Below are 16623 nucleotides of genomic sequence, written 5' to 3' on the forward strand. Positions count from 1 at the left end.
GCATGGATGGATTGGACCAAAGGATCTGTTTCAGTGCTGTACATCTCTATGACTCTATGTATAAATGAGAATAGTGCAGTTGATACTGTAGGGACTTCGGTAAACCATTTGACAAGGTCTTACCTGATAATCTGGTTATGAACCTAACCATGGGAGCCATGGGGTGTTTTTAGGGCTGGAAGCCTGTGTCCAGTTGTGTACCACAGAGTTTGGTGCTGGTCTGACTATTGTGTGCATAATGATCTCAACATGATTAGTGAGTTTGCACTTGAAATGAAAATTGGTAGTCTGATTGAAAAAAATAAGGAAAAAAGTTAGATTCTAGGATGATATTGATGGGCTGAACAGTGGGAAATTGATTTTATTTTCTGTAAGAGTGCAAAATGATACACTTTGAGAAGTTAAAAATCACACAACACCAGGTTATGGTCTAACAGGTTTATTTGGAAGCACTAGCTTTCAGAGCACTGCTCCTTCATCAAGTGGTAGTGGAGAATAAGATTGTAAGACTCAGAATTTATAGCAACAGTTTACAGTGTGATGTAACTGAAAATATATATTGAAAAAGACCTGGATTGTTTGTTAAGTCTCTCATCTTTTCGAATGACCATGTTGGTTTCAGTTCTTTCATATGTAAACCACATAACTTTTTTGAAAGTTACATTCTCAAGTGCACTTTAACAATTGGTGTATGTCGGCCCAAATAATGCATCAAAGGTGGGAGGTGCCCTGTATGAGGCTGTCTGAGCCACAACGGTCAGACTGATTCTAATCTAAAACATGGATTTACAGAATCTTACATGGATTCACGCAGTTTTTGAACAAAGTAAAATGTAATTTTGCAAGTACAAATTCACCCCACAAATGTGTGTGTGTGTGTGTGTGTGTGTGTGTGTGTGTGTGTGTGTGTGTGTGTGTGTGTGTGTGTGTGTGTGTGTTGTGCAATGGGGTCACCTGTAGTGTGACGTGAACCCAAGGTCCCAGTTGAGGCCATCCCCATGGGTAGGAACTTGACTATCAGCCTCTGCTTGGCAATATTTCATTGTTGCCTGTCCCGAAGTCCACCCGTCCACAGACACTTATATCTGTCCCCCCCAACATGTACACATACACATATAAGTTTGTGGGGTGAATTTGTTCAGCCCATCAATATCACCCTAGAGGTTGATTATTGTCCAGGTCTTGCTGCATTTAGAAAGGAACTGTTGTTGTAGCTGAGGAGTTGCAAGTGGTAGACATCAGCAAATAACCCCACTTCAGATCTTGTGGAGGAGAAATAGTCATTGATGAAGTCGCTGAAGATGATTGAGCCAAGGGTACTATCCTGAAGAACCCCTGTGGAGATGTCCTGGAGTTGTCATATTCATATGTGCCAGATATGACTCCAACCCCTGATTCTTGTTACTGCAATTTTGCTAAAGATCCTTGATATTGCTGCACTCAGTAAAATGTAGCCTTGAATTTAGCTTTCTATCCATGTTTGAATGGAAGCTGTAATGAAGTCAGTAACTTAGTGGCCCTGGCAGAAGTCATTGAGCAGGTTGTTGCTGAGCAGATGCTGCTTGATTGCATTGTCAGTGACAATGTTGTCAATAACTGTCTCCCACCAGATGTTATAATAACAGCACAATAATTTTCCAGATATCTTTATTAAATAATGGAATAAACATAAGAGATTTAAATGCATGTGGTCAATGGTATTGTCACTGAGAATCTGTATATATTAATTAATGTGGAGTTCAACAGCCTTTTCCCTGCATTCATAATTTCCCTTCATAAATGTTTCTCTCTCTCTCCTACTAAAGTACTCCTTAAACCTACTGCTTTTACCAGGCTTTACCTATTCTGATATCTCCTTCTGTGGCTTAGATCCTATTGTGAAAGTTTCTGTGAAGTACGTTAGTATTTTGGTATTATGTTTATAGATGGTTTGTAAATGTAAGTTGCTGTTGTTGAATTAGTGATGTTTGGGGCTGCTTTTGTGGCTCACAGCACGCATTAAAAAGTAATTGACTGTGTTTGCACTCTGCGCAAAATTCTGCGCATTACTATGAATCACTTGTTCTGCCTGGAGCTGCAGCTATTTTCAATGAAATGCTCAAGATTCTTCGAGATTCTGAGATAACATGCTCCAAGGTTAGAGATAATGCAAACAGATTGCCAGGCAGATGTACACATTCATGGCCTGATGGTCAAATTAACCTAATTGTGTGATAGACTTGCCTATCTGGAGAAATGCCATTGAGTTTATAAAAGGCAATGTTGGGTTTCACATTGCAGATTCATCCTCCTCATTATTTTGTTGAAACCCAGTGTGAGAATGCAAACCCTTTATTCAAAATGGAAGGATGACAGAAAGCAGGAGACTACATGCCAATTAGCTTAACCTCCATTTTAGTGAAAATGTTAGAAGCTCATATGAAAATGTTATAGCAGGCCATTTGGAATCAGGCAGAGTCAATGTGGTTCTGATTTTTTTTAAGTAAAAGGATCATATTTGACCAGCCTTTGTATTCTTTGAAGAGATAATGTGGGTCAAAAGGGACTGACTGATGTTATGCACTTCGATTTCCAAAAAGGTCTTTGAATAAGTGCCATTTCAAAGATTATTGTGGAAAACTAAAATCTCATGTAGTAGGGCATGGCATATTGGCATCACGAGAAGGTTGGCTGACTTGGAAGCAGTGAGTCGGTGTAAAAATGGGTCCTTCTCAGTTTGGCATGATGCAATGCTTCTTGCCCCATTGATCAGTTCTTGGACCTCAACTGTTTACAATTTATATAAATCACTTTGATGAAGGAATGGAAGGTATGGTTGCCAAGATTTGCAAATGGATCAAAGGAGGTCAGAAAGTAAATTGTCAAAGAGATTCAAGAAGATTACAAAAAAATTGTAGAGGCCTGAACGAGTGGGCAAATAGAATATAATGTGAGAATATATGAAATTGTCTATTTTGGCAAAAAGAATAAAATTCTCCAAATGTTGAGAGATTTCAAACCACTAAGTTGCAGAGGCCTCTGGGTATCCACATTCGTGAATCATATAAGGTACAGAAGGTAACTAGGAAAGCTGATGGAGATTTATCATGAATCGCAAGGGTAATTAAATATACAAGCTGGGAGGTAATACTTTATTTATACAGCATTGTTGAGACCGCACCTGGATTGCTGTTCATAGCGGTGGCCAACTTATTTAGGAAGGATGTAAATGTGTTGGAAGATGTTCAGGCAAGGTTCAATAAACTAGTACCCAGAATAGGCAGTTTGCCTTTTGAGTAAGGGCTGCACAGGCCAGACTTGTATCTCCTAGAATTCAGAAAAGTCAGTGATGAATAATTCAAAACATATAACAGTATAAAGGGTCTTGACAGGTAGCTGAGAAAAGCATGTTTTCTGTTATGGGGAAAATCTAGAACTGGGGGGGTCACTATTTAAAAATCAGGGGTTGGCCATTTAAATAGAGAGTAGTTGAAGCCTCTCCTTGGGAAGATTTTGGAACTGTCCCTCTGAAAAAACATTGGAAGCAGAGTCTTTGAATACTTTTAAGGCAACAGTAGATAGATTTCTGGGAGGCAGGAGAGTGACAGCTGTTGGGGCAGGTAGGGAAATCTGGATTTGAGGGAACAATCAGATCACCCATAATCATATTGCATTGCAGAACTCCAGGCTTGAGGGATAAATGGCTGTTCCTAATTCATATGCTGTTATATAACACAAGCTTATTACTGCCAGGTTTCTGAATGTAATTGCTGAATCCAATGTGAAACTATTTCATTTTTTTTGCTCTGTGACATTTTAAATTTTAGTTGTTAATACCCTGCATGCAGCAGCTGTAGAATTCTGAATTTTAGTATAAAATTATCTGTGTTGTACATCATCTAATGGGCTTTGTTCCTGCTTTGTGGTCCTACAGGGAAAAGTTCAATGCCAAGCAAATTAATTCACAAAATATATCCTGTAAAATAAGGCAATTAAAAAAAAACTGCAAGTGTGTCAACTTTGAAACAGGGTTAAGCAAGTTAGTCTCTCTGCTGGAATAGAATAAGGAAGGTCGAAGTTGATTTTTCCCCTTAATTTTATGATTTATTTAGAAGCACATTCTTAAATGCAAAGAATATAGTAGAAAAAATATGCGGCAGAAAAATGGCAGTGTGGTGGCTCAATGGCTTGCACTACTGCCTGTAAGCGCCAGGGACCCTGGTTCAATTTCACCCTCAGGCGACTGTCTGTGTAGAATTTGCAGGTTCTCTCAGTGGCTACATGAATTTCCTCCGGTGCTTGTATTTCTCCCACAGAGCAAAGATGTGTAAATTGGATGGATGAGCCATGCTCAATTGCCCATTGTGACCAGGCATGTGCAGGGAATGTGGATTAATCATGGGAAATGTGAGCTGATAGGGTAGGGAGTATGGATCTGGGTGGGATGTTCTTCAGTGGGGCAGTTTAGACACGATATGCCAAATGTCCTGCTTTCACAGCGACAGAAACAAAATATTCTAAACTGTGATGTTGTATAAAATTTAAATAATGCTGTTTTCAAAAACTACTTAACTAAATTATGGTTTGTTTCTGTAGCTATGATAAAGTCAAATCAAATAATATAAAATTAACATATGAAAGGCATGGAGGTGAAAAATTATTGAGTGAGAGCCAGAATGCAGAGTAATCTGATCATCCTAAATCCTCAGTCTCTCGGTGGACCACGTGACGGCTGTTTGGTAAGTTCCAGTAGTGTCGTTTGTTTAACAGTTAAAAATTTAAAGTTTTTTTTTAAAAAAGCGCTTAGCAGACCCGGAAGCTAGTGTCGCGCTAGGTTACCTGGGTAGGGTTTTTTCCTTATTTAAACGCGCAGGTGAGTAAGAAAGCTTACTTTTTAGAGGGATGGCAGTGCAGACAGTGCAATGTTCCTCTTGCAACATGTATGAGGTGAGGGAAGCCATTAGCGTCCCTGCTGAGTACACTTGCAAGAAGTGCACCCATCTCCAGCTCCTCCAAGCCCGTGTTAGGGAACTGGAGCTGGAGTTGGATGAACTGCGGATCATTCGGGAGGCAGAGGAGGTCATAGATCGGAGCTTTAGGGAACTACTCCAAAAGTTATAGACAGATGGGTGGCAGTGAGGGGGAGTGGGAGGAAGCAGCCAGTGCAGGGACCCCCTGCGGTCATTCCCCTCAAGAACAAGTATACTGTTTTGGATACTTGTGGGGGGGATGACTTACCAGGGGCAAGCAACGAGGTTCAGGCCTCTGGCACGGAGCCTGTCCCCGTTGCTCAGAAGGGAAGGGTGGAGAAAGGTAGAGCGATAGTTCTTGGGGACTCAATAGTGAGGGGTACAGATAGGCGGTTTTGCGGGGGCGACAGAGACTCACGATTGGTATGTTGCCTCCCAGGTGCAAGGGTACGTGATGTCTCTGATCGTGTTTTCCGGGTCCTTAAGGGGGAGGGGGAGCAGCCCCAGATCGTGGTCCACGTTGGCACCAACGATATAGGTAGGAAGAGGGGTGAGGATGTCAGACAGGCTTTCAGGAAGCTAGGTTGGAAGCTCAGAGTTAGAACAAACAGAGTTGTTGTCTCTGGTTTGTTACCCGTGCCACGTGGTAGAGAGTCGAGGAACAGGGAGAGAGAGCAGTTAAACGCGTGGCTACAGGGATGGTGCAGGAGGGAGGGATTCCGGTTTCTGGACAACTGGGGTTCTTTCTGGGGAAGGTGGGACCTCTATAAAAAGGATGGTCTACACCTGAACCTGAGGGGCACCAGTATCCTTGGGGGAGGTTTGCTAGTGCTCTTTGGGAGGGTTTAAACTAACTCCGCCGGGGCATGGGAACCTGGATTGTAGCTTTAGGGTACAGGACCTTGAGTGTAGGGAGGTTATGAACAAGGCAGCAATCTCGAAGGAGGGTGCCTGTAATCAGAAGGGTGGCTTGAAGTGTGTATACTTCAATGCCAGAAGTATAAGAAATAAGGTAGGTGAACTTGCAGCGTGGGTTGGTACCTGGGACTTCGATGTTGTGGCCATTACAGAGACGTGGGTAGAACAGGGGCAAGAATGGCTGTTGCAGGTTCCAGGGTTTAAATGTTTTAGTAGGGTCAGACATGAGGGTAAAAGAGGGGGAGGTGTGGCATTACTTGTCAAGGATAGTATTACAACGGTGGAAAGGACGATGGAGGAAGACTTGCCATCTGAGGTAGTTTGGGCTGAGGTTAGAAACAGGAAAGGTGAGGTCACCCTGTTAGGTGTTTTCTACAGGCCTCCTAATAGTCCGAGAGAAGTAGAGGATAGTATTGCGAGGATGATTCAGGAGAAGAGTGAAAGTAGCAGGGTGGTTGTTATGGGGGACTTTAACTTCCCAGATATTGACTGGGAAAGCTATAGCTCGAGGTCGTTAGATGGGTTGGTGTTTGTCCAATATGTGCAGGAGGGTTTCCTGACACAATATGTAGACAGGCCAACAAGAGGTGAGGCTATACTGGATTTGGTTCTAGGTAATGAACCAGGCCAGGTGTTAGAGTTGGAGGTGGGTGAGCACTTCGGGGACAGTGACCACAACTCGGTGACTTTTACTTTAGTGATGGAGAGGGATAAGTGTGCACTGCAGGGCAAGAGTTATAGCTGGGGGCAGGGAAATTATGATGCGGTGAGGCCATGACTTAGGATGTGTGGATTGGAAAAACAGGCTTCAAGAGAAGAATACTAATGATATGTGGAGATTGTTCAAGGAACAGCTACTGAGTGTCCTTGATAAGTATGTACTAGTCAGGCATGGAGTTAAGGGTCTTGTGAGGGAGCCGTGGTTTAATAAGGAATTGGAATCCCTTGTGAAAGGGAAGAAGGCGGCATATGTAAAGATGAGGCGTGAAGGTTCAGTTGGGGCGATTGAGAGTTATAAGGTAGCCAGGAAGGATCTAAAGAGAGAGCTAAGAGCAGCGAGAAGGGGACATGAAAAGTCCTTAGCTGGTAGGATTAGGGAAAATCCAAAGGCTTTCTATAGGTATGTCAGGAATAAAAGGATGACTAGGGTAGGTATCGGTCCAGTCAAGAATAGTAGTGGGAAGTTGTGCGTGGAGGCGGAGGAGATTGGAGAGACACTAAATCAATACTTTTCATCAGTATTCACTCAGGAACAGGACACTGTTGCTGGTGTGAATATTGAGTCACAAGTGATTAGAATGGATGGCATTGAAGTATGTAGGGAAGAGGTTTTGGGAATACTGGAAAGGATGAAAATAGATAAGTCTCCTGGGCCTGATGGCATTTATCCTAGGATCCTCTGGGAAGCTAGGGAGGAGATAGCAGAGCCATTGGCCTGGATTTTTATGTTGTCATTGTCAACGGGAATAGTACCAGAAGACTGGAGGATGGCGAATGTGGTCCCCTTGTTCAAGAAGGGGAGTAGGGATAGCCCGAGTAACTATAGGCCAGTGAGTCTGACTTCTGTGGTGGGCAAAGTCTTAGAGAGAATTGTAAGGCATAAGATTTATGAACATCTGGATAGGAATAACGTGATCAAGGATAGTCAGCATGGTTTTGTGAAGGGCAGGTCGTGCCTCACAAACCTTATTGAGTTCTTTGAGCAAGTGACTAAGGAGGTGGACGAGGGTAAAGCAGTAGATGTTGTGTATATGGATTTTAGTAAGGCGTTCGATAAGGTACCCCATGGTAGGCTAATGCAAAAACTACGGAGGTATGGCATTGAGGGTGCATTAGAGGTTTGGATTAGAAATTGGCTGGCTGGAAGGAGACAGAGGGAAGTAGTTGATGGTATAGGTTCATCTTGGAGTGCATTACTAGCGGTGTACCTCAAGGATCTGTTTTGGGACCATTGCTTTTTGTTATCTTTATAAATGGTCTAGAGGAGGGGCTTGAAAGCTGGGTGAGTAAGTTTGCGGATGACACAAAAGTCGGTGGAGTTGTGGATAGTGAGGAAGGATGTGGCAGGTTACAGCGGGATATAGACAAGTTGCAAAGCTGGGCAGAAAGGTGGCAAATGGAATTCAATGTAGCTAAGTGTGAAGTGATTCACTCTGGTAGGAGTAACAAGAAGATGGATTACTGGGCTAATGGTAGGCTACTTGGTAGTGTGGATGAGCAGAGGGATCTTGGTGTCCATGTACACAGATCTCTGAAAGTTGCCACCCAGGTAAATAGTGCTGTGAGGAAGGCATATGGTGTACTGGGCTTTATTGGTAGAGGAATTGAGTTCCGGAGTCCTGAGGTCATGTTGCAGTTGTATAAGACTCTGGTGCGGCCTCATCTGGAGTATTGTGTGCAGTTTTGGTCGCCATACTATAGGAAGGATGTGGAGGCATTGGAACGAGTGCAGAGGAAGTTTACCAGGATGTTGCCTGGTATGGTAGGAAAATCGTATGAGGAAAGACTGAGGCACTTGGGGCTGTTCTCATTGGAGAAAAGAAGGTTTAGGGGAGATTTGATAGAGGTGTACAAGATGATTAGGGGTTTAGATAGGGTAGACACTGAGAACCTTTTACCGCTAATGGAGTCAGCTGTTACAAGGGGACACAGCTTTAAATTAAGGGGTGGAAGGTATAGGACAGATGTTAGGGGTAGATTCTTTACACAGCGGGTTGTGAGTTCATGGAATGCCCTGCCAGTAGCAGTGGTGAACTCTCCCTCTTTATGGTCATTTAAGCGGTCATTGGATAGGCATTTGGAAGTTATTGGGCTAGTGTAGGTGAGGTAGGATTCGGTCGGCGCAACATTGAGGGCCGAAGGGCCTGTACTGCGCTGTATTTTTCTATGTTTTTCTATGTTCTATGTAAATCCCTTTTAATGGAGGAGCAGGCTCAAGGGCAGATTGGCCCAACTCTGCTCTTAGTTCACATTCTCATGGAGTGAGCATGTTACTTATAAAGAATTGTTTAATACATCAATAACATTCATATCACTTGAAGCACAATGCAAAATCTGTGTACAAGTTAATGGTTCTGAAAGATATAATTTTGAAGCTGCACTAAACTTCACTCAGTTTGATAATTTTACACAGTATTTGTGTTGTGAAATTCTGATAGAGACAGATGTTTCATCTCTGGATGCTGACAATTGGTTTACCTAATTGGTCAATGTAACTTGCACCCGTGCTGCTTCACATAAATATTCAATATTAGTTTATCTTCTACCATTTCTAATATTATTGGCCCTTAGAATCAGTATTTAAAAAGAGGATTGGTGGCAGCACTCTACCCCAGTCACAAACCATGTGTGGTTGGTAGTGCAAAATACAACATTGAAATCAGTAGATGGAAATCATTGCATAAAAGCTCAAGATAACATAGAATTCCCTACAATGTGGAAACATTCCTTTTACTCCATCTAAGTCCACATCAACCTTCTGAAGAGCATTCCACTCAAACCCCGGCCCTGTAACCCTGCATTTTCCATGGCTCACCCACCTAGCCCGCACATCCCTGGACACTATGGGCAACCTAGCACAGCCAATCCACCTAACCTGCAGGTCTTTGGGCTGTGGGGAGCAAACTGGAGCACCTAGAGGAAACCCACGCAGATATGGGGAAAATATGTAAACTTGTTGCTCAAGGGTGTAATCAAACACAGGTCCCTGCTACTGTGAGGCAGCAGTGCTAGCCACTGAGCTAGTGTATCACCCCAAAGATATGCTGCATTGTAACTTCTCCATAGAAGGATTGTGCAATGGTAAAAACAAATCCCTTCATTCCTGGAGGAGAAAAGATCAGAAGGAAATTGTGTTAGAGACATTAAGAAGGCACAGTTTAAGAAGGTACACAATCAGTCAGCATCTAAAAGCACATGAAAGGACAAACAGTTAGCAGCGTAACAGTCCTTAATGTATGGACTTTGTTTCAAGCTTGCATACTGAATGTGAAGCTGATCAAATAAATATATTACTATAGTGTCCACTGAGTTCTATAACAGACAATGTTATGAATGACCATAACGTACAAAAGACAGATTTTTAAAGTCATTCACAACAGTTTCAATAATTACTTCAATCTGAGAACAAATCAAATGCCTGAAAGGGCAAATCTTAATAGATAAGTTCAGCATCTGGGGAGGGGATACCTGGATAATGTAATTAATGACTTCTACAGAGATTATAGAGAACTGCAACTATGGAACTTTGAAACCAGAATTTGTACATTATAGAATTATTGTTTGAATTACTAATTCGTCTTTGTTAAATTTATTCTAGTCCAAAGGAGATTTACCTTTGGAGAAATCATTTCCAATTGTGTTGGCAGAAGAAATCAGGAAGATTCTCAGAAAAATCTTTAGAGGAGAATAACAGCTTTGTGGTGGATTGGAGGGGGGATGGGGGGGGTGGGGGAGAGTGGGGAACGGAGTCTATCCACTTTGTAACACACAGATACTCCCCACACCTAAATGAAGATTCAGCACTAAGATGAAGCTGAACAGCAGCTACCAAGGGTCAGTGTCAGTGCTGTGGAACCCTGTATTAGTATAAGCAGTGGTTAAATGTGTCAAGAGGATGCTACATCTGTAAAACAATAGACCATTCCTACAGGGCATACAGACTTGGGGAACTGTTTTAAAGAAGCAAAAATCCAAATTCTCTCTCATACAAAGATGTCAATGCAGCAAAGCACCTTTCTCAAGAAAAGAGACCTGTATTAGACAGTACACCTCCATCAGAAAATTTACCTGAGGCATTCCTAAGGGAAGTAGTGATCTACTTGCTTGATAGTTGGCAGATAATGTGTATGGCAGTGGACATCCAATAACTTTTCAGCTTGATATAGGGGTGAGTGTCAGTGTCTTATTTATCTGAATGTCTTCTTTTAACTCTTCTGTAATTCTCTATTATTAGATACCAATTTTAATCATTGGTTGTAATGCCTACTTTCTCCTTTGAATTGCACATTCTGCCAACCTATCTTGATCTCTGATGAAATGCCTGGCACCACCAGAAGTAGCGTCCTTGATCTCTGAGGATGAGAGTATGGAGATCTCAGAGGAAGCATCAGCGAGGCTAGCTCTTGTATCCCCGATAGCTCAGGCACTGGCATTCAGTGGGAGCCATCGTGAGAGAGAGTGAGAGTACGCAATCTGGTGAGCACTTCACAGCAGCTGGTTGAGGAAGGAAAACCCCAGATGCTGTCACATGGAGGACAGCCAGAAACCTGGCAGTTCCCCAGCTCAGGCAGGATGTGACCCTGTGCTTTCAGCAGTTTGTCTCAGTCTAAATGCACAGGGTAAAAGAGGAGGGACTGATGGGCATATGGTACTCAAAAGCACTTCTTGTTCAGAAGTTGCACCAGTGTGGTGAGTCAAGTAACCATCTGTCGGTCTCCTTGACAGGTTGGCAGCTGTTATGGAGACCCAGGTTCAGCAACCTCAGGATCATTGGGAGAGTCACAAACACCATCGCCCTAACTACTGGGCCTCCAGACTGAAGCCATTTTGGAGAATCCATCCTTTGGAAACAGACCATTTACCTGAACAAGTCCACACTTACTCTCTGATGAGCATTCCACAGAGATTCTCACCCCCACTCTATCCCTGCAACCCCCAAGGCTAATCCACCTGACCTACATATCTCAAGACACTATGGGCAATTTAGCTTGGCCAATCCATCTAACCTGCACATGTTTGGACTGCGGGAGGAAACTGGAGCACCACAGGCGGACACTAGGAGAACGAGCAAACTCCACACAGACAGTTGCCCAAGGCTGGATTTGAACTTGTGTCTGTGGCGCTGTGAGGCAGCAGTGCTAACCACTGTGCCACTGTGCCTCAAGTTGACCCTAGGCAAGGTGTTGCCTCCTCACAAGGAGAGAGGGCATTGCCAGGAAGGACCGCACCCTGGCTGGAGGAAGAATCACACCCTGTTAGTTTTCACTCTGTATACTGTAGAGGTAGTGTGGCTGTCCACCTCTCCTCTGCCTGCCCCACCTTCAACCCTGGGAGGTTCCCACTGAAACCCGCTCACTCTGAGCATGCTCACAGATGTTTTCTTTTCCATTGTGTATTGGCGATCTGCAACATAATAGAAGGTGATGATGAACACTACTCCTCCACCAGTCCCAGGCCTCAGCCTGAGAGATGTCCTTGACTAATTATATCGTGATCCCTAACTGATGGATGGACTTCATTTGAAGACTATTCCACAAAGATTTGAAAAAATGGCTGCCGGCTTGCTGCACATGCATTTTGCTTGGCATTTTGCTGGACTTGTTTCTGGTGCGGGATTGACATGGCTTACTGCAAGATGTGCGCCTCCCACTCCCTTTTCCCAGATTGAAGACTGTTTAATGATCATCTTCCTCCATTGCCACAGCGAATCAGACCGCAAATTGGAGGAACAGCACCTCATCTTCCCCCGGGTAGCATACAGCCTGGCAGACTCAACATCGAGTTCTCCAATTTCAAATAACCTTCCTTCCCATCCCCCTCTGTTCCATTTCTCTCATCCACCCTTGCTTCCGTCTACCACTGGAGTCGTTGCTTCTATCGACCAACCTGTCATACATTCTACCTGTGTTCACCTATCACTACCTCACCACCCTGCTTCCTGCCAATCCTTTTATCTGCAGCTCCCCCTACACCCACTCCCAGCCCTGAAGAAGTGTCACACCTGAAACATTGACTTCTCTATCTCCTGATGCTGCTTGGCTTCCTGTTTGTCTATCAAAGCAGTTTACATGTTTGTGTGACTATGTTAAAGGCATGGCATGGCAAGGTAAAGCAGGGATGTTGTGAACATGCAGTTAGGCACTAAATGAGCGAACGCCAAGAGAACAAGTGAGATCCAGCCTGGTCCAATGTGTGAGCTGGGTGTTTTGTGCACAAAGTATCCCCACTGCAGCTTGTTGATGTAATTTGCCGGTGCGGTCTGCAATGTTAGTCTGAGGTTCCTGATAATAGGAGCACCAGGATGGTTGAGATGGATAGATGTCATGTGCCAAATTTCATGGAGTAGAGAGTGCAATTAGTACCCAGAGTCATGCACTAAGCTACAGTTTGGTTGGAGGTGTCATGTTGGTAGATTGGAGCAAATGGCAAGTTAAATCTGCTCTGATTTCCTTATCGAGATGTCCTGATATTGGGCTTGCTTGGTGAACATGATAAATTGGGAATACAAATATAGAAATTGATGACAACTTGCGTTAACAAGGCATTTAACAAACGTTAATCCAGGTCTGTTGGCACCTCGCTGCTGCCTAGCTAGAAAACTCTCAAAAGGTGATGTGAAATGGCCAGACCTGTCACCTGATTTTACCACACATGTCATTATCTCCTATAATGCTCACATCTCCATATGATTTTACCATTACTGTTACCACCAAGATTGGAGTGGTGTCCTGATTCCTGTCCCAATCCTATAATGGTCACAACAAACTTTAGATTGAACCAGAGTGGGATGTGAAAAATTATTATTAGTTCTTGACTGTTTCAGTTTAGTATTGGAAACAATTCAGCTCGGTCTATTTAGTCCGGAAAGAATAATTGGTTTATTACAAGTAAAAGTGATTTGAACAAATGTGCAAAGATTATTGACAAAAAATGATTTAGACTGTGGGACCTTCATAAGTTCATAAGGTATAGGAACAGAATTAGGCCACTCAAATAGGCCACCATATCATAGCTGATATGCTCCTCACACCCATTTTTCCATCTTCAACTCATTGCCAATTAAAAATCTGTCCCACTCCTCCTTAAATTTATTCACTGTCCCAGCATCCACTGCACTTTGGGGCAGCTTCTTCCACAGATTCACAACCCTTTGGGAGAGGTAGTTCCTCCTCAATAATCTCTTAAATTTGCTGCCCATTATCCTAAGACTATGACCTCTCATCCTAGAAGTCTGACAAGAAGAAGCATCGGGTCCATGTCTATTTTATCCAGACCTTTTATCATCCTAAACACCTCAATTTGATCTCTCCTCATTCTTCTAAATTACAGAGTATAGACCTAAACTGTTCAATCTCTCTTCAAACGACAAACCCCTCATCTCGCGGATCAATCTAGTGAACCGCCTCTGAACTTCCTCCAGCACCACTACATCTTTGCTCAAATAAGGGGGCCAAAATTGTGCACAGTACTCCCGGTGCAGTCTCACCAAAATCATTGTGAAGGATGAGATTTCTGACTACCTGGAAATGCATGGTAAAATAGGGCAAAGGCAGCATGGTTTCATCAAGGGGAGGTCATGCCTGACAAATCTGATTATTTCCTCAAAGAATTCAATGACCAAAGAGAGTCAATGAATGTTACCAACCTAGACTTTGACAAGGCACTGCACAGGAGGCTACTGAGTAAGATAAGGGCCCAAGCTGTTAGAGGCAAGGTGCTAGCATAGATTGAAGATTTGCTGTCTGGCAGAAAGCAGAAATTGGGGATAAAAGAGTCTTTCTCAGGTTGACAGCTGTTGACACATGGTGTTCCCAAGGCTCTGTGTTGGGACCACAACTTTTCACTCTAAACACAAATGAGCTAGATGAAGAAATTGAGGGCATTCTGGCAAAGTTTACAGATTATGGAAAGTTTGGAAGAAGGACAGGTAGTATTGGGAAGGATTTGGGCAGGCTAGGAAAGTGGACAAAGAAGTGGCAGATGGAGCACAACATGGGAAAGTGCAAGGACATGCACTTTGGTCAAAAAAATAGAGGCATGGGCTATTCTTTAAATGGGGAGAAAATTCCGAAGTCTGAAGTGCAAAGAGGCTTGGGAGTTCTGGACCAGGATTCTCTTGAGTCAAACTTGCAGGTTGAGTCAGTAGTTAGGAAAGCAAATACAAACACATACTTGGAGTTTAAAAGTTTGAGGGGGCCCTACTTGAAACTGACAGAATACTGAAAGGCCTGGACAGAGTGGATGTTGGGAAGATGTTTCCACTGGTAGGAGAGGCTAAGACCTGAGGGCACACCTTGGAGTAAAGGGAAGACCTTTTAGAATGGTGATAATAAGAAATCTCTTCAGCCAGAGAGTGTTGAATCAATGGAATTCACTGCCACAGAAAGCTGTGGAGGCCACATCATTCTGTACTTTTAAGACTGAGATAGATAGGTTCTTCAGTAACAAGGGGATCAAGGGATTTTGGGACGTAAGTGGGAGAATGGGTTGAGAAACTTATCAGCGGTGATTAAGTTGTGGAGCAGATTCGATGGACTGAATGGCCTAATTTATGCTCCTATGTCCATGGTCTTGAATGGTTGCAGCAATACTTCCTTACCTTTATATTCTATCCCTTTAGCTATAAAAGCTAACATTCCATTCACTCCACTTTCTTTATTATCTGCTGTACCTGCATACTAGTTTCCTGATGAAGGGCTTATGCCTGAAACATTGAATTTCCTGTTCCTTGGATGCTGCCTGACCTGCTGCGCTTTTCCAGCAACACATTTTCAGTTCTGTTCCTCAAAAACAAGACACCCAGAATCCTTTTCGCCAGAGCATTCTAAAGTCTCTCACCATTTAGATAATAGGTTGCATTTCATTTTTTTTCAACCAAAATACAAAACCTCACACTTACCCACTTTAAACTCCATCTGCCACATTTTGGCCCACTCTTCTAACCTAACTATATCCATTTGTAAGGTTTTTATTTCCTCATTGCAATCTACTGTCCTACTTATTTGTGTCATCCACAAATTTGCCTGTAGAGCCTTCTGTCCATGTATCCAAGTCATTACTGTCGATTGTAAATAGCTGGGGTCCAAGGACCGAACACTATGGCACCCCACTAGTTACATCTTGCTATCCAGACAAAAAGAAAATCCTGACTGTCTGTCTTCTGTCCATCAGCCAGTCATCTATCCAAACTAATAAATTACCCCTATTCCCATATGATCCAACCTTGTAAATTTACCTCTTGTGTAGCACCATATCAAATACCTTCCAGAAGTCCAGATGTATTACAAATACAGGATCACCATTATGCACCTTGTTTGTTACATCTTTAACAAACAGTAGAAAATCGGTCAAACGTGATTTTCCCTTCATTAAACTATATTCAAACTTAATGTAGGGCAAATATGAGTCAGACATAACCCCACATAAGACACCAAATAAGATTATGTCTAATCTCATCGATTTTTCAAAAATCTCGGTCCCAAAGTTAATGACACTTTGGGTCACCAATTCACATTAATACTTTAAAAAAAGATTATGATTCTTAACTTTTGATGTCCTGACCTTGAATCTCTTTCAAGTGTTGCTCTATGGGCTGCCTCAATGCATTCTCATGTTCTGGTTGTTCAACATCTTTTGCTGGAATTAAACTTCCTAGATTTTTGGATGCTGTACTCGAGCCCTTTAGTCACAGACACCTCACCAGCATTTCACAAACAATGGGCTTCAATAAGCCTGGATACACCAGTGTTTGTTTCCTGAGCTCTAATCTGTCTCCGTTGTATAAAACAAAAATAACTTGTGGGTTTCCTTCCCCCTCACATACAGCTGAACAGAATTATTAGTAGCATATGGCTCCTCACAGCTCCTAGGACCTTTGAGGAGTTCTGACTACCACACTTAGCTACTCTGAGGACTTCTCATAATTTCTAACAGCACAGTGTTATCCAATTACTCTTGATGTCTTGCTGATTCCTCAAATGCACAGACTCAGTGCAGTTCAATTACTTTATTAGAATCCAGGTCAACAATTCTTTCC

The 16623-nt window shown here is 42.8% G+C and overlaps 1 protein-coding gene across 2 annotated transcripts in view; it reads left to right on the forward strand.

Annotated features, from left to right (window-relative positions):
- dgkb (diacylglycerol kinase, beta) overlaps positions 1 to 16623 on the forward strand; it is a 729492-nt gene that overhangs the window by 146638 nt on the left and 566231 nt on the right. The window contains exon 5 of one of the 2 annotated variants that reach the window (XM_060825438.1): positions 6301 to 6321. In XM_060825438.1, coding sequence (XP_060681421.1) covers positions 6301 to 6321 — 21 coding nt within the window. Of the gene's footprint in view, positions 1 to 6300; positions 6322 to 7117; positions 7139 to 16623 lie in introns of both variants that reach the window. The other variant, XM_060825439.1, reaches the window with a different exon arrangement.

The sequence above is a fragment of the Hemiscyllium ocellatum genome, chromosome 5, assembly GCF_020745735.1.
Source record: "Hemiscyllium ocellatum isolate sHemOce1 chromosome 5, sHemOce1.pat.X.cur, whole genome shotgun sequence".
Classification (NCBI taxonomy): Eukaryota; Metazoa; Chordata; class Chondrichthyes; order Orectolobiformes; family Hemiscylliidae; genus Hemiscyllium; species Hemiscyllium ocellatum.